Below are 17,687 nucleotides of genomic sequence, written 5' to 3'. Positions count from 1 at the left end.
GGGAGTTAGGAGGGACGCTGCAAGCAAGCGGAGGGCGAAGGGGTCTAGCAGGGGAGTGTGGCGGCTTGGCCAGGCACTAGGGCCACTGGCTGGGCCTGGCACTCAAGTAAGGGGGAGTGGCTTGGCGCGGCACTCAGACAGCTAGACTCAGCCTGGCGTTGCGGTTGACCCGGCGGTTGGGTGGGGTGGGGGGGAGGGAAGAGTAGCGGCCTGGCCTGGTGCTGGGAGTGGCCTGGCGGGGTGCTCAGTTAGGGTGGTTGCCTTGGGGTGGCTGAGGTGGACAAGTCAGGGCTCCTCTGTTTGGGGGGAGGGGCGTGTTTTGGGGCTCCGGTGTGCAGGGGCGGGGCATCAGATGGAAGGGGAGGAGCCAGTGGGCTAGCCTCCCCAAAGTGGAGGTCCACCCGCTGCCTATGTGTACCTGGTTACAGGATGGTCAAAAAGAAGCCTGGCACTGTGGTTCATAGAATCATACCATTAGAAGGATCATCTAGTCTAACCCCCAAGAGTTTTATTCCCAGCTCTTTTTAAATTTTGAAATCAAGATTGGGTGTTTTTCTAAAAGATATGCTCTAGTTCAAACTGGAATTACTTGGGGGAAGTCCTATGGGCTGTGCTATACAGGTGGTCAGACCAGATGATCACAGTGGGCCCTTCTGGCCTTAGAATCCATAAACCTGTACCGCAGCTTTGCTCTGTGATTTTGCACAAGTCATGTAACCTTTTGATGCCTCATAGTACAGCCTGGATAACAATCATTCCTACTTCAACGAAACATTATGAGATTTAGGCTTGATCGACACTTAAAATTAGTCGCTCAGAGCTGTGAAAATTTCATACCCTGACTGAGCAGAGAGGTGGATTAACTACAGAGATGGAAAACCCCCTTCTGTTGCGACAGGAAGCACCTACACTACTGCATTATGGTGGCATTGGCTGCAGCTGGGCGGGTGTAGTGCTTGTTGTGTAGACATGGCTGTAAATAATTCTTGCAGACTGATTTTTGAAAAAAATGAAAGGCCACAAGTATTCATATCAATATAATTATTTAAAAAGGTCAGTTGATAATGTGCCATAGCCTATATTGTTCTTATACTCAGATTTAATTATTATTCATAATTTATTATGGTGGTACCTAGGGACCAACAAAAAAAAACGGGGTCTCCATTATGCTAGGCATGGAGCAAATGCATGGTAAAGATGCCCAATCAGCCATTTAGCAAAGAAACAAAAAGTTAGTTACAAAAAGACCACACCGTATAGTCAGTTTTAAGGATGCAAACAACTGTTTGGAATAAGACCTTAAATTAGTTCAGTTTGAAGCAGTTAAGGCAAAAGTAAATTATTTCTATTCCTTGTCTGATATGGAAAAGTTTGGGGCAAGAGAGGGATACACAGGAGAGAGCGATGATAAATTATCCGTAGGTCTGTGCTCTCTCTCTGCACGCTGCACAGCCCTCAGGAGCATAAGTTAATGTTCTAGTCAGATGAAAAAGAGATAGGTTGCACCAGCTCCCAAACTCTATCTACAGACTGAATTTCAATGTCATTTATTTCACCTGACATGCGTACACAAATATGTTAAACTTCAGGAAAATTAGCTTTTCATCTTGCTCTAGGAAGCTGAATTCCAGCTTTGGAAAGAAATCGCAGAGCAATTCTTCATTTGTTAGAAAGCAGTTAACAAAATAAAGTGCTTCTGAGAACAGATCCATTGATCAAAGCTGTTTTGATTCTGAGGCTGAGGGTTTTTTGTTTTAGTTTGTGTTTTGGTTTGTTTCTTGCTTGCTTCCTCCCCCTCCCCCCACACACTTTTTTTCTTTAGGGCTGATGAAAGGTCCCAGATGGATAATCCTGCAGAGCCTTGACATCCTCTCATTATCCACCAAATATGGACTGAACAATCCTTCAAATACTGCCCTAAAACTGGAAAAACCACCAGGAGTTGAGTTTTCAAAGTCTGTTCAGTCTTTTTGCTGAAACAACCAACAAAGTTGCCAATTCCAATGATGGACTTTGTGATGTAGCTACTTTAGCCCTGATCCTTAGTTATTCACTGCAATGGGAGCAGAGTCAGACCCTTTTTTTTTTTTTTGTTGGAGCTGCACTATCATTCCCAGTCTTAGCCCACAAATCTGTCCGATGGTAAAAACTTTGCATCATTAGCAACCTAGGCAAAATTTGAACTGGTGACCTAAAGGGGAAGGTACAGTAACCCCACCACCAGTCCCGAGGGGCATCCAGTCCCCTTCTAGTTGGTGTTTTTAAATTTAAGTAATTCTGATCTCAGAAGCAGGTGAAATGCAAGATTAAATAATCATTTTACAACCACCTTTCAAATAACTGCCAGAGATTTCTTCAATTAACTTAATCCTCCTCTCTCCCTCACACAGAAACACTTTGTATGAAAGTAAATTCTGTAATTAGTTGCCTAAATCCTCTAATCCCACCTGTCGTGCTTTGAATCCTGGCAGATGGTTCAAGACATACAGTATGGGCCCATATCTCCATCATCTCATGTCCTTCCAATCGATGCTGGTTCTGGATAGCAGAATTCTGAAACAGGCCTTCTGGACTTCAGGAATCAGGCCGAATCCAATTCCTTGGCTGCTGCTACAGTACAATTCACAGCAAGGGGAGGTTTCCATAAAGGCACAGAATATACTGGAAGGCTGCCAGCTGGCTTTGCAAATACTGGTAACATTCTTTCCCATCCCAACTTCTACACAGAAGTTGTGTGTGCCTTTGAGAAAAATGCAGTTTGTTCCCTAGATTTAAATTCTGTCCAAAGAGGACTTCTGTGGTGACAGACATAGAACGAAATGCCATCACTTGCAAAAGTTATTCATTACATGTAGTTGGGCACAATCCATGGGTCAGCTGGAACATGAAATGTCATGCAGAAAATTAAAACGGTCCTTGCCCTGGACATGCTGCAAGCATGTTGGCTGGATGTCTCTATTCAGCCATGAAGCGGTTAACATATAAGTGTTCATAATGAGGCTTCGCATTAACTCCCAATTAAGGTGAATGGGGAATGTTCATACCTCTCAATGCTATTATTTCAGTCATGCTGGCTGGCAGACGCAACCAGACAGCAATGCATCCTTGTCAGAGGTGCCAGCTGTTCCTGTTTAGGTGGAACAGTCCCTTTTTTGTCATTCTGGCCCATTAAAATAATCCATCAAATCCAGTATATTTCAGTAGGGGCTAATGGCGCAACCCTGTCTTCCCTTCAAATGTCCCTATTAATTTCTTCTATATGTTGTCATGTGTGTTACATTGTGAAGTATCTTTGCAACTTTATTGATTTTCTTTTCTTTTCTTTTTTTAAGCCTCACAAACTGCCTTGCACTATTCAGCTGAAAAAATAAACATCCCCTGGATTCTGGGAGATAAGAACGTGCTGCAGGTCAGAGTTCAGGAGAATACTATCTCGGCCTACCAGCCAACTCTTTAAATTATTTTGCTTTTGTAAATTGCTGTAACAAATTGCTCTGCTCTCTACTGGATAGAATCAGAACAGTTCAGTTCTGTATCATAGACCCTATACTACTAACCGCACAAATTAATTAGTAGTATACTAACTAATAGTATATCATAGGGCCCTGAAGTAGCAGGGCCCTATGTTTTGGAGCAGGAATAGCCAAGTTCTGCATCCTTTCCCCCCCCCCCCCTTCTATCATCTGTGATGTCAGAAACAACGGTGAATATTTAGGTGACCACAGATATGTTAAATATTTTCAGTGGAACCAAAAAAGTCTTTAACATATTAAAAATATTCTAATCTACCACCAAAGACACTAAAATGATCAGTGAAAGGCTATATTATGACAATAAACCACATCATATGAAAGATGTACATGAGTTGCAGGTCACTAATCCTACATATACAAAGCTTTTAAAAGGACAGTAGCAGGCTAAAAATCATGGCCTTGATTCTCCATTCTGTCCACATAGCTCATGAAGGTGTGATTGTAGCTCAGGTAAACATACTGGTGCTAGCTTTAATCTAGCAAGCACAGGTAACCATAGTAGCGAAGTAGCCACCTCATACCCATGGGAACACTGGGTATGTACTCTGGTTGCTAGCTTGCGCTGAAGTCTGTGTAGCAGCCAGCAGGTATGCCTCGAGTGCTACAATCACACCTTCATTTATGTGTAGACATACTCTAGCTGTGAGTTTCCCTGCACAAGGGATATTCTCCTGTGGCTATCTCACAGGGCTCACCCCGCCCCTTCTTTAAGGTATAAAATGCCACTCTGGTGGAGAAGATGAAGAAGAAAATGGACATTGCAGAGTTTCCAGCTGACTTTTTCTCATCCTGTGTGTTTCTCCGTAGGAGGGAGCAATTGATCCCCTATTCAAAACCTGAATGATGCCCAGATTCAATTAGCTCAAAATCATCATGAAACACCCTGTGTTGCTTCTTGTACAAAGGTGGCTCAATTCTGGCCTGTTTCTTTCACTGCTCACCCTCGTACATGTTAAAGGATTTGTTTTCTCTCTTTTTATTTTTTTAAAGAAACAAGCAACTTCAGTCTAATAGCCACAAGACAATAGACTTACCACTGCAAGAGGAGTCAAAAGTTTACATTTCACACAACCTGTTGTGCCACGGTATTGCAAAGGTCTTGCATCAGTGTCTCATGCTAAGCAACCTTGGTGCTACAATATTTAGGCAACACAGACAGTGGTAGCCTCTCTCTGAACTGAAGGGGGGTTTCTGCTTGTTAATGTAAATGCATATGGGTTTTGAATCAAAATGAAGACTAATTGGAATCTCTCTCATTGCTGAAATCTCTTACATGATACTGAATTTATTGTCAGGGTTACACTAGAGAAATTAAACTTGGGTAGGTATGTGTTTAGTCCTTTTTGTTAAAGCAAATCAAACCTCTTTATACCATGACTGTACATCCTTCCCCTCATATAAAATATATCTATTTTCCATTTGACTCTGAACTCTTCTGCTGCTTTCAGTACTTGCTGCAAATATATAGAGATTTGTTAGAGCTGCTCTTCTCTCCCATGTTGTATTCTAATACTTACTTTGTTATTTCTGAAAAGAACTAAATACAGGTTTCAGAGTAACAGCCGTGTTAGTCTGTATCCGCAAAAAGAAGAACAGGAGTACTTGTGGCACCTTAGAGACTAACAAATTTATTAGAGCATAAGCTTTCGTGGACTACAGCCCACTTCTTCGGATGCATCCGAAGAAGTGGGCTGTAGTCCACGAAAGCTTATGCTCTAATAAATTTGTTAGTCTCTAAGGTGCCACAAGTACTCCTGTTCTTCTTTTTGCGAACTAAATACAGTAAAAGCTGTTTTATCCGGCATGTTGGGGGAATGGGGGGTGCTGGTAAATGAAAAATCCCGGTTAACTAAGAGGGAGGGAGTTTGGGTGCAGAGGGAGAGGGGGGCCTCTGGGAGAGTTTGGGTGCCAGAGGGAGCTCGGGGCAGTGGCTTGGGGTGCCAGATCCGGGGGCCGCTCACCTCGGGCAGCTCCCTGCAAGCGGCGACCTGTCCCGGCTGCTCCTAAGTGGAAGAACCACAGGAGGTTCTGCGTGCTACCTCTGCCCACGGCGCAGCCCCTGCAGCTCCCATTGGCCGCAGTTCCCAGCCAATGGGAGCTGCATTGCTAGTGCTCGGGGCGGGAGCAGCACACAGAGCCACCTATCACACCTCCGCCTAGGAGCAGCCAGGACCAGTCACTGCTTGCCCCTGGATCCAGCACCCCACATCCCTCCCATATTCCTCCCACACCCAAACTCCCTCCCAGAGCCCACGTTCCACACCCCCTCCCGCACCCCCCCCCACCAGCCTCATGCCAACTGGACTATAAACCAGAATTTCAATTAAGATCAGAAATGTCAGTTTATAGAGCTTTTTGGTTGGTGAAGTGCCGGATAAAACAGCTTTTACTGTAAAACTCTTTTTATGCATGCATGCACACACATGAAACTGTGACCAAGCACTGCATGAAAAAATAAGTTTAGAAGCTTGATTTTCGATCTGCTGAGCACTCAACTCCAGATGAAATCAATGGGAATGGCTGGTGCTTCTCTGAAAATCAGGCTCCACCGAGTTTATGCAGTGCAACCAGTGTACATAACTGGTGTGCACAGCATGCAAATCATGTGTAGATCAATACTGAGTGCCTCATTGGATAGGGCCTGATTGGGCAATCCCCACTTACTGAAGTAGTCAATGAGTCAACCTGCAGGCATGAGGGTTGCACAACTGGGCTTTTACCCAGTAAAACCAAGAGTCAGTTTACAGTGCATAAAATATATTAATTTACATTCAGATGATTACAAGAAATTCTAATTTACACAACACTTCACTTACTGAGAAAGTGATTTTTCTCTCTTTGAAAAAATACAGAAGATCTGTATGTAAACCAGGAGTATTCCATAATATTCCCATTCATTTACACACACATAAATTCCATTTTTTCATTCAATGAAGAGCCCTCATAACATAAAGCAACTTCTACATGCAGTTTAGTATAGTTTGATGGGAAACAGAGAGACTGAATGGAACTACTTTGTATACTGTACCTATTACACTCTTGGGATCCCAAAGCACTTTCCAAGACAGAAACTGGTTGTATAGGGCCCTAACATGTTCCCACTGAAGTCAACAGGAGTTTTGCTATTGATTTCTATGGTAGCAGGACTAGGCCCATCATACTTTTGTATAGGCCAACTAGCAGGTATTTGGCACTTACCAATAGTATTTAGTCCATGCACGGCTTTGTGTTCCAATCTGTTTTATCAAGAAAGGAAACATTGCCAGGACACTGGAGATTTTCCATACTCTGTAAAATACCATGAAGTCATTAACTTCTACCTGGACAGCCACCAGAGACAAACAGAAAGGACCTTGGCTTCAGTGTCTCATCCAAAGGATATTATAATGCGCTGGCCTCATTATTCACAACAGAAAAGGCCTTTGTCATGGTCAGATGCCTTTAATGTGTTTTGTATACTACATAAATTCAAACTTGATGGCTCATTTATTTGTTGGATTGCAGCTTTATTCAATCTAAATGAAGCCTTGGTATTTACTAATAACTTATGCTGTACCTTGTTTGTTTAAGAAAGCCACAAGTCAGGGCTGTCCAGTCCACCGTGTCCTCTGTTGTCTTTATTAATGTTGGGCTCTGATATTTCAAGGACGGTTATCAAGGGGACAAGAAGAAAACAACACTTAGCATGTGGATTTTTATTCCAAGCCAGGAAAGCTCAGTCCTGCGATCTCACAAAGATTCTCTGCATTCAACAATTCCCGTCTCCAGGTCACAAAGACCTTCACAAACAATAAGGAAGCATCATAACATCCCCATGACACACCATTCTACAGAAGGGGGAAACTGGGGGTACAGGTAGTTTTGTGTGACTTGCTCAAGGTCACAAGAAGATTGACTAAGCTGTGACCAGAACCCAGATCTTCATTCTTGTGTTTAACCACACCACCATCCTTCATCCCATTTCATGCGAATATTCTTTACTGAAACTACAAAAGGCAACTATTAAACTACAGCGACATACCAATGAACATTCAAAACAGACACGTTTTGCTTGTCTGAAAGATAATATACTCCTATAAAAGGTGTAATAACTTGTCTAAAGTATAGAATAGCTATCTAATGTATATTACATATTAGTTATTCCAACTGGCACATTTTTTGTAATTATTTCTTTTAAAATATGCCCATAATTATTCACACTAATTCCAGACACATTCCCCACAAGAGAAAGAATATTGTGGGACAAATAACAGACTGGAAAGCCCCTGTCAAATGGCCCCCAAAGTACTTCAAAAATTGCAGAGCAACTCTCCAATCCACAAATTATCTGCTGAGTCAAAACAAAGCTAAGAAGCATATTGCCTCAGTTGCTATCCAGCTAGAAGCATGAATAACCAGCCACAACCAAACCAAACTTCCCACACAGGACTGGAAGGGGCCCACTCCTCCAGCATCCAGCTGACCCCATTCTCGGATCACCAATTGGTGACCATGACGGCCTCTCTCACCTCGGAGAGGCTGGGGCTGGCCTACTGGCACTTTAATAATAGCTTACTGGAGGATGTGGGCTTCATGGCATCCTTCTGGGAGTTCTGGCTGGCCTGGCGAGGGCAATGGTGCGCCTTTCCCTCGGCTCAGCAGTGGTGGGATGTGGGGAAGGTGCGCACCCGGGTCTTCTGCCGCGACTATACCCAGGGCGCCAGCTAGGGTGACCAGATATCAAAACTGAAATATCGGGATGCCAGGGGCGAAGCAAAAAAAAAAAAAAAACCCACCGGAGCGCCCCTCACCCCCATCCCCGCAGGTGCAGTAGGCCCCAGCCCCCCCGTCCCGCTCAGATCCCACAGGGAACGAACTGGACTGCCGCTGCCTCCGCCCCGGGGCTGCCCGCGGGATTGCACCAGCTGGGCAGCCAGCCCAGACGCGACTGGCCAGGGGCTGGGCACAGCGTGCTCGCTGGGTCGCCGCACCAGGCCGGGGAGGTTCGCGGGCGCCAGAGTCGCAGCCACCGAGCGCCACGTGCTTGGCCAGCAACTGCTTCCTCCCGCCGCGCAGTGGGAGCTGCAGCAGCGGCTGCTCCCGAGTCCCACTGGCCGCTGCCCAGGTGGGGAGAACAGCCGCCACCTGGCCCTGCGGGCAGCCTCCCTGCTCCTCCTCCAGGTACCGCCCTGCCCGAGTCCCGCCTGTGGTCGGGGCCAGGCCGGACTCTCACTCAGCCCGGCCCTGCGCTCCCCTGCGTCTCCCGGGCCTCCCTCCAGCGCTTGCGGAGGGAGGAGGAATGGCATGCTTGGGGAAGAGGCAGGGATTTGGGGAGGGATCCAATCCAGCTGTGAGGGGGCAGGGCTGGGGGCAGGGATTTGGGAGGGATCCAATGGGGGGGAAAGAGGGCGGAGTCGGGGCGGGAGCCTTTGCTTGTTTGTCCAGTATCCTGACCTAACATTGGTCGGGACGTGGGACAAACAAGCAAATATCGGGACAGTCCCGATAAAATCGGGACGTCTGGTCACCCTAGCGCCAGCCGGTGGAGGGATGTGGTGATAGAGCAGTTGGAGCTGGAGGTCTTGGAGCTGGAGAGGCATCTGGCTGCCAGCCCCGGGGATCCATCACTCTGTGGAGCGTGCTGAGAAAAGCGGGAAGAGCTCCAGGTCCTCGAGGACCATCAGGCCCGGGGCACCTTCATTCAATCCCACATCCATCTCCTTTGAGAGATGTATTGCGGATCCCGCTTCGTCTATACCCTGCAGAAACAGAGGGGGGCAAAGAAGCATGTCACCTGCATTTTGGCAGAGGATGGCACCCGCCTCACGGATCCAGAGGAGATGCGTGGAAGGGCCAGGGCCTTCTATGCCAGCCTCTTCTCCCCGGATCTGACTGACACCGATGCTTGCACAGTGCTCTGGGACGAGCTCCCAATGGTCAGCGCCAGCGACCAGGACTGGCTAGAGCTGCCTCTCACTCTGGCTGAGTTCTCGGAAGTCCTCCATCTTATGACCACTAATAAATCTCCAGGCATGGACAGGCTGACCGTGGAGTTCTACCACGTGTTCTGGGACCTCCTCGGCCCAGACCTTGTCACCATCTGGGCCAAGTCCTTGGGGAGCAGGGTTCTCCCTTTGTCGTGCAGGCAAACCGTGCTCGCCTTGCTTCCAAAGGTGGGGGAACCTTCAGAACTGGCGTCCCATCTCGCTCCTCAGTGCGGACTATAAGGTCGTAGTGAAGGCCATCTCACTGTGGCTGGGGTCCATGCTGACGGACGTGGTCCACCCTAACCAGACCTACACCTTCCCATGCTGTACCATCTTTGACAATCTGTACTTGGTCCGGGATCTCTTGAAGCTCGGGTGTAGGGATGGTCTGTCATTCGCCCTTCTGTCCTTGGATCAGGAGAAGGCATTCGACAGGGTGGACCATGGGTATTTCATCTCCTGGGCACTCTGTGGGCATCCAGCTTCAGGCCCCAGTTTGTGGGTTTTCTCTAGGTGCTTTATGCCTCCACGGAGTGTCTGGTCATGCTCACCTGGACCCTGACCCAACCGGTCAGCTTTGGGTATGGGGTGCATCAGGGGTGTCTGCTATCAGGCAAACTGTATGCTCTGGTGATCGAGTCCTTCTTCTGTCTCCTCCATTGGAGGTTGACGGGGTTGGTGCTCCATGAGCCAGAGTTGTGGCTGGTCCTGTTGGCGTATGCGGACAATGTGCTCCTCATGGTCCAGGACCCTGGCCACCTGTTGAGGGTGAGGAACCCCTGTGGGCCAGCCTATCAAGGGAAGGATCAGTGAGTGCTGGGAGAGTAATGCCTGAAACTCTGCATGTTCCCTCACAACATCCCCTGGCAATGAGTTCCAAGTTATGGCCGTGCATTGTGTGAAGAGATACTTCTTTATGTTTGTTTTAAATATGCTGCCTATTAATTACATTGGGTGACCCCCTGGTTCTTGTGTTACATGACAGGGATATTTCTGTTGTGTATATTTCAAGTGGGCTGTGATTCCAGATGAAGTATGGATCAGTCTGTATCACGGGGTGCTCCACTCACCACTTGTCTGGTACCTCCTCCTGGTCACTCTGGGATTTAGCTCTCGAGGTTGACGCCCCCTTCTGCAGCTTACATGCAGTCGCTCCCACTTTCTCTCTGGTCTACAGCTCCTCTCTTGTCCCAGGAACCACAGCGTCCTCTTCGTGATTCATCCCTCTGGCCCTGTCACTCATCATTCCTCCCTTCCGGGGTATATCAAAGTCTTTCCTTCAGCAGTCCCAGGCAGTCTTCCCATTCACTGCCTCAGGTGCCACTCCTTAAATGGCTGGTAGGGGAACCTGGGCCTGCCCTCTACTCCGTTTTCCCATTTAAGGACCCTCAACCCAGAAGTTCTGGGCTTTCCTGTCTCTGCCCTCATTGCTCCTTCCCTGGACTGCTTCCTACAATTCCTGGTTCCCCTCCTATATCCGGGTGTACCAGCTCCAAATGCCCCTTCTTCCCAAGGAGTGACTGCTCTTTCCCAGCAACTGGGCCTTTCTGTTGCCACCTTCCTGCTTTATAGGCCCCACCTGTTCCTGAACAGCTTTCCCTAAGCCTGAATCCCTGCAAGTTAAAAGTTGTTCTAGTTTATTGGAATTGGCTCTGGCCAACATGAATATTAAATTGTGGGCTAAATGAATGTGTTCATTGCTTGTGAGTGTGTACACAGGTCCTACTACTTCACCATTTGTATTGACAGGAACAGGGGACACAGCTTAAAAAGTAGAAAATCATGATTCTGGCACTGAATATTGGAATCACATAATCAGTGCTCCCAATCTACTAATTTAGTTTCTTCTATGAAACAGGACAGGGATTCTGAAGTGAACAGGAAGACTAGGAAGGATGCTCAGTCTTTTTGTACTAGGTGACAATTTATTCCTGATATAACCAACAAACTTTTCCCATTTAAACCATAGGAGACTATAGGGTTTGGCAGAGGTCCAACTTTACACATCAAAAATGTCCTTTCAATAGCACAGTGAGAGAATTGTACCTTCCTCAGGTGCAGTTTTATATCCTCAAGATCAAACATTTCATAACTTCTACAGTAAAGCTTCCAGTGGAATTAATTCAGGCTCGCTTCTGTTGACAAAAATTTGGTAATCCTCTAATAAAAACATTCAATCTGTATCTGGCTTTTTCAAAGCACTTTATAACCTTATAATCCTCAGTTTTAATAAAATGTGCAGGCTTTGGGAATAAGTCTTGCAAGTGACAAATAGATGGCAACTCATGGAAGGGAATTCTGGAACTTGAAGATGGAATGTCATTTTGTCACAATTTCAAAGATGACAGATTTTTCATTATTTTTTCCATAACTGTTTTATTATTTTAATACATTCTAATGTGAGGCCTTCCCTTCTGAAAAACCACTATTGTATATTCTTGTATTTCTTCTACTCTATTTCCCCTGAGCCATAGAGACACTCTCATTGCTGGCATCCAAATACCAAGCTTTGAGCAGGAGGTGGTACAAGGCTTTCCTCACATACCTGTAAGAACAGTTGTTTTATCTTATTTAACTGGAACGCAAAACCTCGCCTCATAGAACACCCCAGTAGGAGCCCAATTTTGTATAAATGTGTACCATCTTCACAGAGAAACGTTGCTCCTAGAAATGTGACTATATTTAATGGGATACTAATCAAGTCTCCATATACTGAGAGTTTAAAGCTTTTCAGTAAGCAGGTGGCATTCCCACTCCTGCTGTTAAAAGTATAGGCTGATCAGATCCAAATTTAACCCCTTCTTGTTGGGCTTGCCCTTATTGTTAACAAACAAAACAAACCTCAAAGGAAGTTTTCTCCTCAGCTTGACTGTTCCTAATGGTCTCTCTTTCCCAGCAGGACCCCTCTTTTTCTGTCCCTAATTCCCCCTTCCTCAGAGATACTCAAACTCTTCTTACCCCAACGTTGGAGCTAATGGGACTCACCTGGTCTGACATCAGAGTGAGTTAGTAAAAGAGCTCTGCATGTCTATGCAGTGTCCTAAAACTTGACATTTTGTTATGCACCATCATAAATCCAAAATGAATCTTTTTCAGAAAAAAAAATCAGAACATATGCAATGCAGAAAAATTCTTCAGCTTGGAGTTTTCCTATTCCATTTTTGGTCATATAGTATAATTTTATTATTTCCTTAGATGGAAACATTACCCATCATGTGATTTCACAGGAAAATGCATGCCTCTAGGAGATTACTGCTGTTCATAGGGGCTTAAGAGTTGGCATATAACATTAAAAAAGTTAAAATCCTTTAAGGAGTCACTGAGGCCTGGTCTACACTACGACTTTAATTCGGTTTTATCAGCGTTAATTCGAATTTACCCTGCAACCGTCCACACAACGACGCCATTTATTTCGAAATAAAGGGCCCTTTAAATCAATTTCTGTACTCCACCCCGACGAGCGGAGTAGCGCCAAAATCGATTTTAACATTTCGAATTAGGGATAGTGTGGCCGCAATTCGATGGTATTGGCCTCCGGGAGCTATCCCACAGTGCATCATTGTGACCGCTCTGGACAGCAATCTAAACTCGGATGCACTGGCCAGGTAGACAGGAAAAGCCCCGCGAACATTTGAATTTCATTTCCTGTTTGCCCAGCGTGGAGAGCACAGGTGACCACAGATAGCTCATCAGCACAGGTAACCATGCAGTCCGATAATCGAAAAAGAGCACCAGCATGGACCGTGAGGGAGGTACTGGATCTGATCGCTATATGGGGAGAGGATTCAGTGCTAGCAGAACTTCGTTCTAAAAGATGAAATGCCAAAACTTTTGAAAAAATCTCCAAGGGCATGATGGAGAGAGGCCACAATAGGGACTCAGATCAGTGCCGCGTGAAAGTCAAGGAGCTCAGACAAGCCTCTCAAAAAACAAAGGAGGCAAACAGTCGCTCTGGGTCAGAGCCGCGGACATGCCGCTTCTACGCCGAGCTGCATGCAATTCTAGGGGGGGCCGCCACCACTACCCCACCTGTGATCGTGGATTCCGGGTCGGGGATAGTCTCATCAGCTACACCTGAGGATTCTGCCGATGGGGGAGAGGAGGAGGAGGAGGATGAGCTTGCAGAGAGCACACAGCACTCCGTTCTCCCCAACAGCCAGGATCTTTTTCTCAGCCTGACTGAAGTACCCTCCCAACCCTCCCAAGCCAGTATCCAAGACCCTGACCCCATGGAAGGGACCTCAGGTGAGTTTACCTTTTAAAATATAAAACTTGTTTTAAAAGCAAACGGTTTTTAATTATTACTTTTCCCTGAGGACTTGGGATGCATTCGCGGTCAGTTAAGCTACTGGAAAAGTCTGTTAACGTGTCTGGGGATGGAGCGGAAATCCTCCAGGGACATCTCCATGAAGCTCTCCTGGAGGTACTCCAAAAGCCTTGCCACAAGGTTTCTGGGCAGTGCATCCTTATTCCGTCCTCCATGGTAGGACACTTGACCACGCCATGCTTGCAGCAAGTAATCTGGTATCATTGCCTGACAAAGCCTGGCAGCGTATGGTCCCGGTGTTTGCTGGCATTCAAGCAACATCCGTTCTTTATCTTGCTGTGTAATCCTCAGGAGAGTGATATCACTCATGGTAACCTGGTTGAAATACGGGAACTTAATTAAGGGGACAGAGGTGGCCGTTCCTACTGGGCTGTTTGCCTGTGGCTGAAAATAATTCCTTCCCTGCAGTTAGCCAAGTGCAGATGGGAAATTGGCCCTGAGCTTTTTGCGTTTGGCTAGCAGGGATCTTCCCTGTTACCAGCCACGCGGTGGGGGGAGGGGTACCATGATCATCCCAGAGAATTTATGGTGGGAGGGGGGCGGCGGGGGGGGGGGTTAGTTTGGTTCCTGCAGGGATCTTCCCTGATACCAGCCACGCGGTGGGGGGAGGGGTACAGCGATCATCCCAGAGAATTCATGGCGGGGGGGGGGGTTAGTTTGTTTTCTGCTGCTGCTGAATGTTAACAGAAAAACCGCAGCACTCTACGGGCTTTGCTTGGTATGTGGGAAAGGAGGGCGCAGAAGCCGTAAGACAATGGCTTACCATGGCCGCATGCAAGCCGAATTCTGTTGCCCGGACCTGTGATCTCTAGCAGCAAAGCCACAGGCACTCAGTATTAAGAGGCAAAATGCGACCTTGCACAGAAATCACATGTGCTATGTAATGTGAATAGTGTTGGTCACCGTGAAAGAGTATAAGCATTGTTCTGCAAAATGTATCTTTTTAAACAATTCTCTCTTTTTTCCCCTCCCTACAGCAGCTGCAAATTCCTCAAGCCTCCCTCCTCCATCCCGAAGGCTATCACAGATAAGGCGTCGTAAGAAGAAGACGCGAGACGAGATGTTTGCAGAAATTATGGAATCCAGCCGCAGTGACAGAGCTCATCTGAATGAGTGGAAGGAAACGGTTTCAAAGTATAGGAAAGAAGCCAGTGAACGTGAGGACAGGAGGGACCAACGTGAGGACAGGAGGGACCAACGTGAGGAGAGGAGAGACGCTCGAGATGAGAGGTGGCGGCAGGAAGATCAGAGGAGGCAGGATGCAATGCTGGGGCTGCTGCATGAGCAAACAGACATGCTCCGGCGTCTGGTGGAGCTTCAGGAACGGCTGCAGGAAAACAGACTGCCGCTACAGCCCCTGTACCCCCCTCCCCATGTTCCGGATCCTCCTCACCCAGATGTGTAAGAACGCGGGGGGGGGAGGCTCCGTACACCTTCCCATTCCACCCCAGTGGACAGCCCAAGCAAAAGGCTGTCATTTTTTTAACCTTTTTTTAGTGGCCTTTTCCTTCCCACCGATCCTCCTCCCAAATCCCACCCGGGTTCCATCCCTCTTTTTCTAATCTATTAATAAAGAATAAATTATTTTTAAATGATAGTGACTTTATTTGGTTTGAAAGCAAGCTGGGGGAAGGGGGAGGGTGGGTTCCTTACAGAAAATGAGTCAATAAAGGGGGCAGGTTTTCATGAAGGAGAAACAAACAGATATTTCACACTGTAGCCTGGCCAGTCATGAAACTGGTTTTCAAAGCTTCTCTGATGCACAGCGCTTCCTGGTGTGCTCTTCTAATCGCCCTGGTGTCTGGCTGCGCGTAATCAGCAGCCAGGCGATTTGCCTCAGCCTCCCACCCCGCCATAAAGGTCTCCCCCTTACTTTCACAGAGATTGTGGAGCACGCAGCAAGCAGAAATAACAATGGGGAGATTTCTTTGGCTGAGGTCAGAGCGAGTCAATAATGAACGCCAGCGACCTTTTAAACGGCCAAATGCACATTCTACCACCATTCTGCACTTGCTCAGCCTGTAGTTGAACAGCTCCGGACTCCTGTCCAGGCTGCCTGTGTATGGCTTCATGAGCCATGGCATTAAGGGGTAGGCTGGGTCCCCAAGAATAACTATTGGCATTTCAACATCCCCAACGGTTATTTTCTGGTCCGGAAAGTAAGTCCCTTGCTGCAGCCCTTTAAATAGAGTAGTGTTCCTGAAGACGCGAGCGTCATGAACCCTTCCCGCCCAGCCCGCGTTGATGTTGGTGAAACGTCCCTTGTGATCCACAAGTGCTTGCAGCACCATTGAAAAGTACCCCTTGCGGTTTATGTACTTGGTGGCTTGGTGCTCCGGTGCCAAGATAGGGATATGGGTTCCATCTATCGCCCCACCACAGTTAGGGAATCCCATTGCAGCAAAGCTATCCATTATGGCCTGCACATTTCCCAGAGTCACTAACTTTCGTAGCAGCACCTGAGTGATTGCTTTAGCTACTTGCATCACAGCAGCCCCCACCGTAGATTTGCCCACTCCAAATTGATTCCCGACTGACCGGTAACTGTCTGGCGTTCCAAGCTTCCACAGGGCTATCGCCACGCGCTTCTCAACTGTGAGGGCTGCTCTCATCTTGGTATTCTGGCGTTTCAGGGCAGGGGACAGCAAGTCAAAGTTCCATGGAAGTGCCCTTACGCATGCGAAAGTTCCGCAGCCACTGGGAATCATCCCAGACCTGCAACACTATGCGGTCCCACCAGTCTGTGCTTGTTTCCCTTGCCCAGAATCGGCGTTCCATGGATAGAACCTGCCCCATTAACAACATGATCTCCAAAGCACCGGGGCCCGTGGTTTCACAGAATTCTGTGTCCGTGTCCATGTCCATGTCCTCATCATGCTGGTTGCTGCGCTGCCGCCGCCGCTGCCTCCTCGCCTTGTTTTTCTGGTCCTGGCTCAGCATAAACTCCACGAGAACACGCGAGGTGTTTACAATGTTCATGACTGCTGTCTTGAGCTGAGCGGGCTCCATGCTTGCCGTGGTATGGAGTCTGCAGTGTTCACCCAGGAAAAAAGGAGCGAAATGGTTGTCTGCCGTCCGTTGCTTTCATGCAGGGAGGGCGGGAGGAGGTGAGGCTGTACCCAGAACCACCTGCGACGATGTTTTTTGTCCCATCAGGCACTGGGATCTCAACCCAGAATTCCAATGGGCGCGGGAGACTGCGGGAACTATGGGATAGCTATGGGATAGCTACCCAGCGTGCAACGCTGCAGAAATCGACGCTAGCCCCGGTACTTGGACGCACACCGCCGAATTAATGTGCTTAGTGTGGCCGCATACATTTCGACTTTATACAATCTGTTTCCCAAATTCGAATTATATAAATTCGGATTAATCCCGTAGTGTAGACATACCCTTAGAAATGAAAACATTTTTATTTATTGATTTCTATGAATTTCCCCATCGAAGCCTTGGCCCCTTTACAGTACAAGAAAGAAAGACCTTAACTATTTACACTTCAATGTCAAAAACTAGTTAAATTGGGATAAGAAAATTCTCTTATTTATAACCCGTTAATTTGGTTAAAAAAAAAAATTCTCCATAGGGGAATTTAAATAAGTGTATATGCTTACGAAAGCTGCATGTAACCAGGAGATGTTATTACAGTCAAATAAGAGGCTTGGTACCTCTGGAATTTCAGATCATAAATAGGATCTAGGATCTTGTATTTTAACTGAGACAACAACTATAATGATAATTAACACACTGTTAAACTTCATTAGTCTCCCAGGGTTTAAATTATGCTTACAAAATCAACACGTTAGACTGAATACTGTTAAAAGGTAGGGAGCCATTTTGCAATGAAAACTATTTTTCTTCTGC

At 46.9% G+C, this 17,687-nt stretch overlaps 1 protein-coding gene across 1 annotated transcript; it reads left to right on the top strand.

Moving 5' to 3' along the window:
* The first annotated feature begins 12,825 nt into the window (after positions 1–12,825).
* LOC135983755 (pre-mRNA-splicing factor CWC22 homolog) lies at positions 12,826–16,211 on the top strand. Its single transcript, XM_065597017.1, has 2 exons — positions 12,826–13,744; positions 14,804–16,211. The coding sequence occupies exons 1-2, from the start codon at positions 13,351–13,353 to the stop codon at positions 15,229–15,231; spliced, it is 822 nt and encodes a 273-aa protein (XP_065453089.1). The 5' UTR covers positions 12,826–13,350; the 3' UTR covers positions 15,232–16,211.
* Positions 16,212–17,687: the final 1,476 nt, after the last annotated feature.

The sequence above is a fragment of the Chrysemys picta genome, chromosome 5 (assembly GCF_011386835.1).
Source record: "Chrysemys picta bellii isolate R12L10 chromosome 5, ASM1138683v2, whole genome shotgun sequence".
NCBI lineage: Eukaryota > Metazoa > Chordata > Testudines > Emydidae > Chrysemys > Chrysemys picta.
The sequence above is the reverse complement of the archived record's forward strand: the minus strand, read 5'-3'. Positions and strand labels throughout refer to the sequence as shown.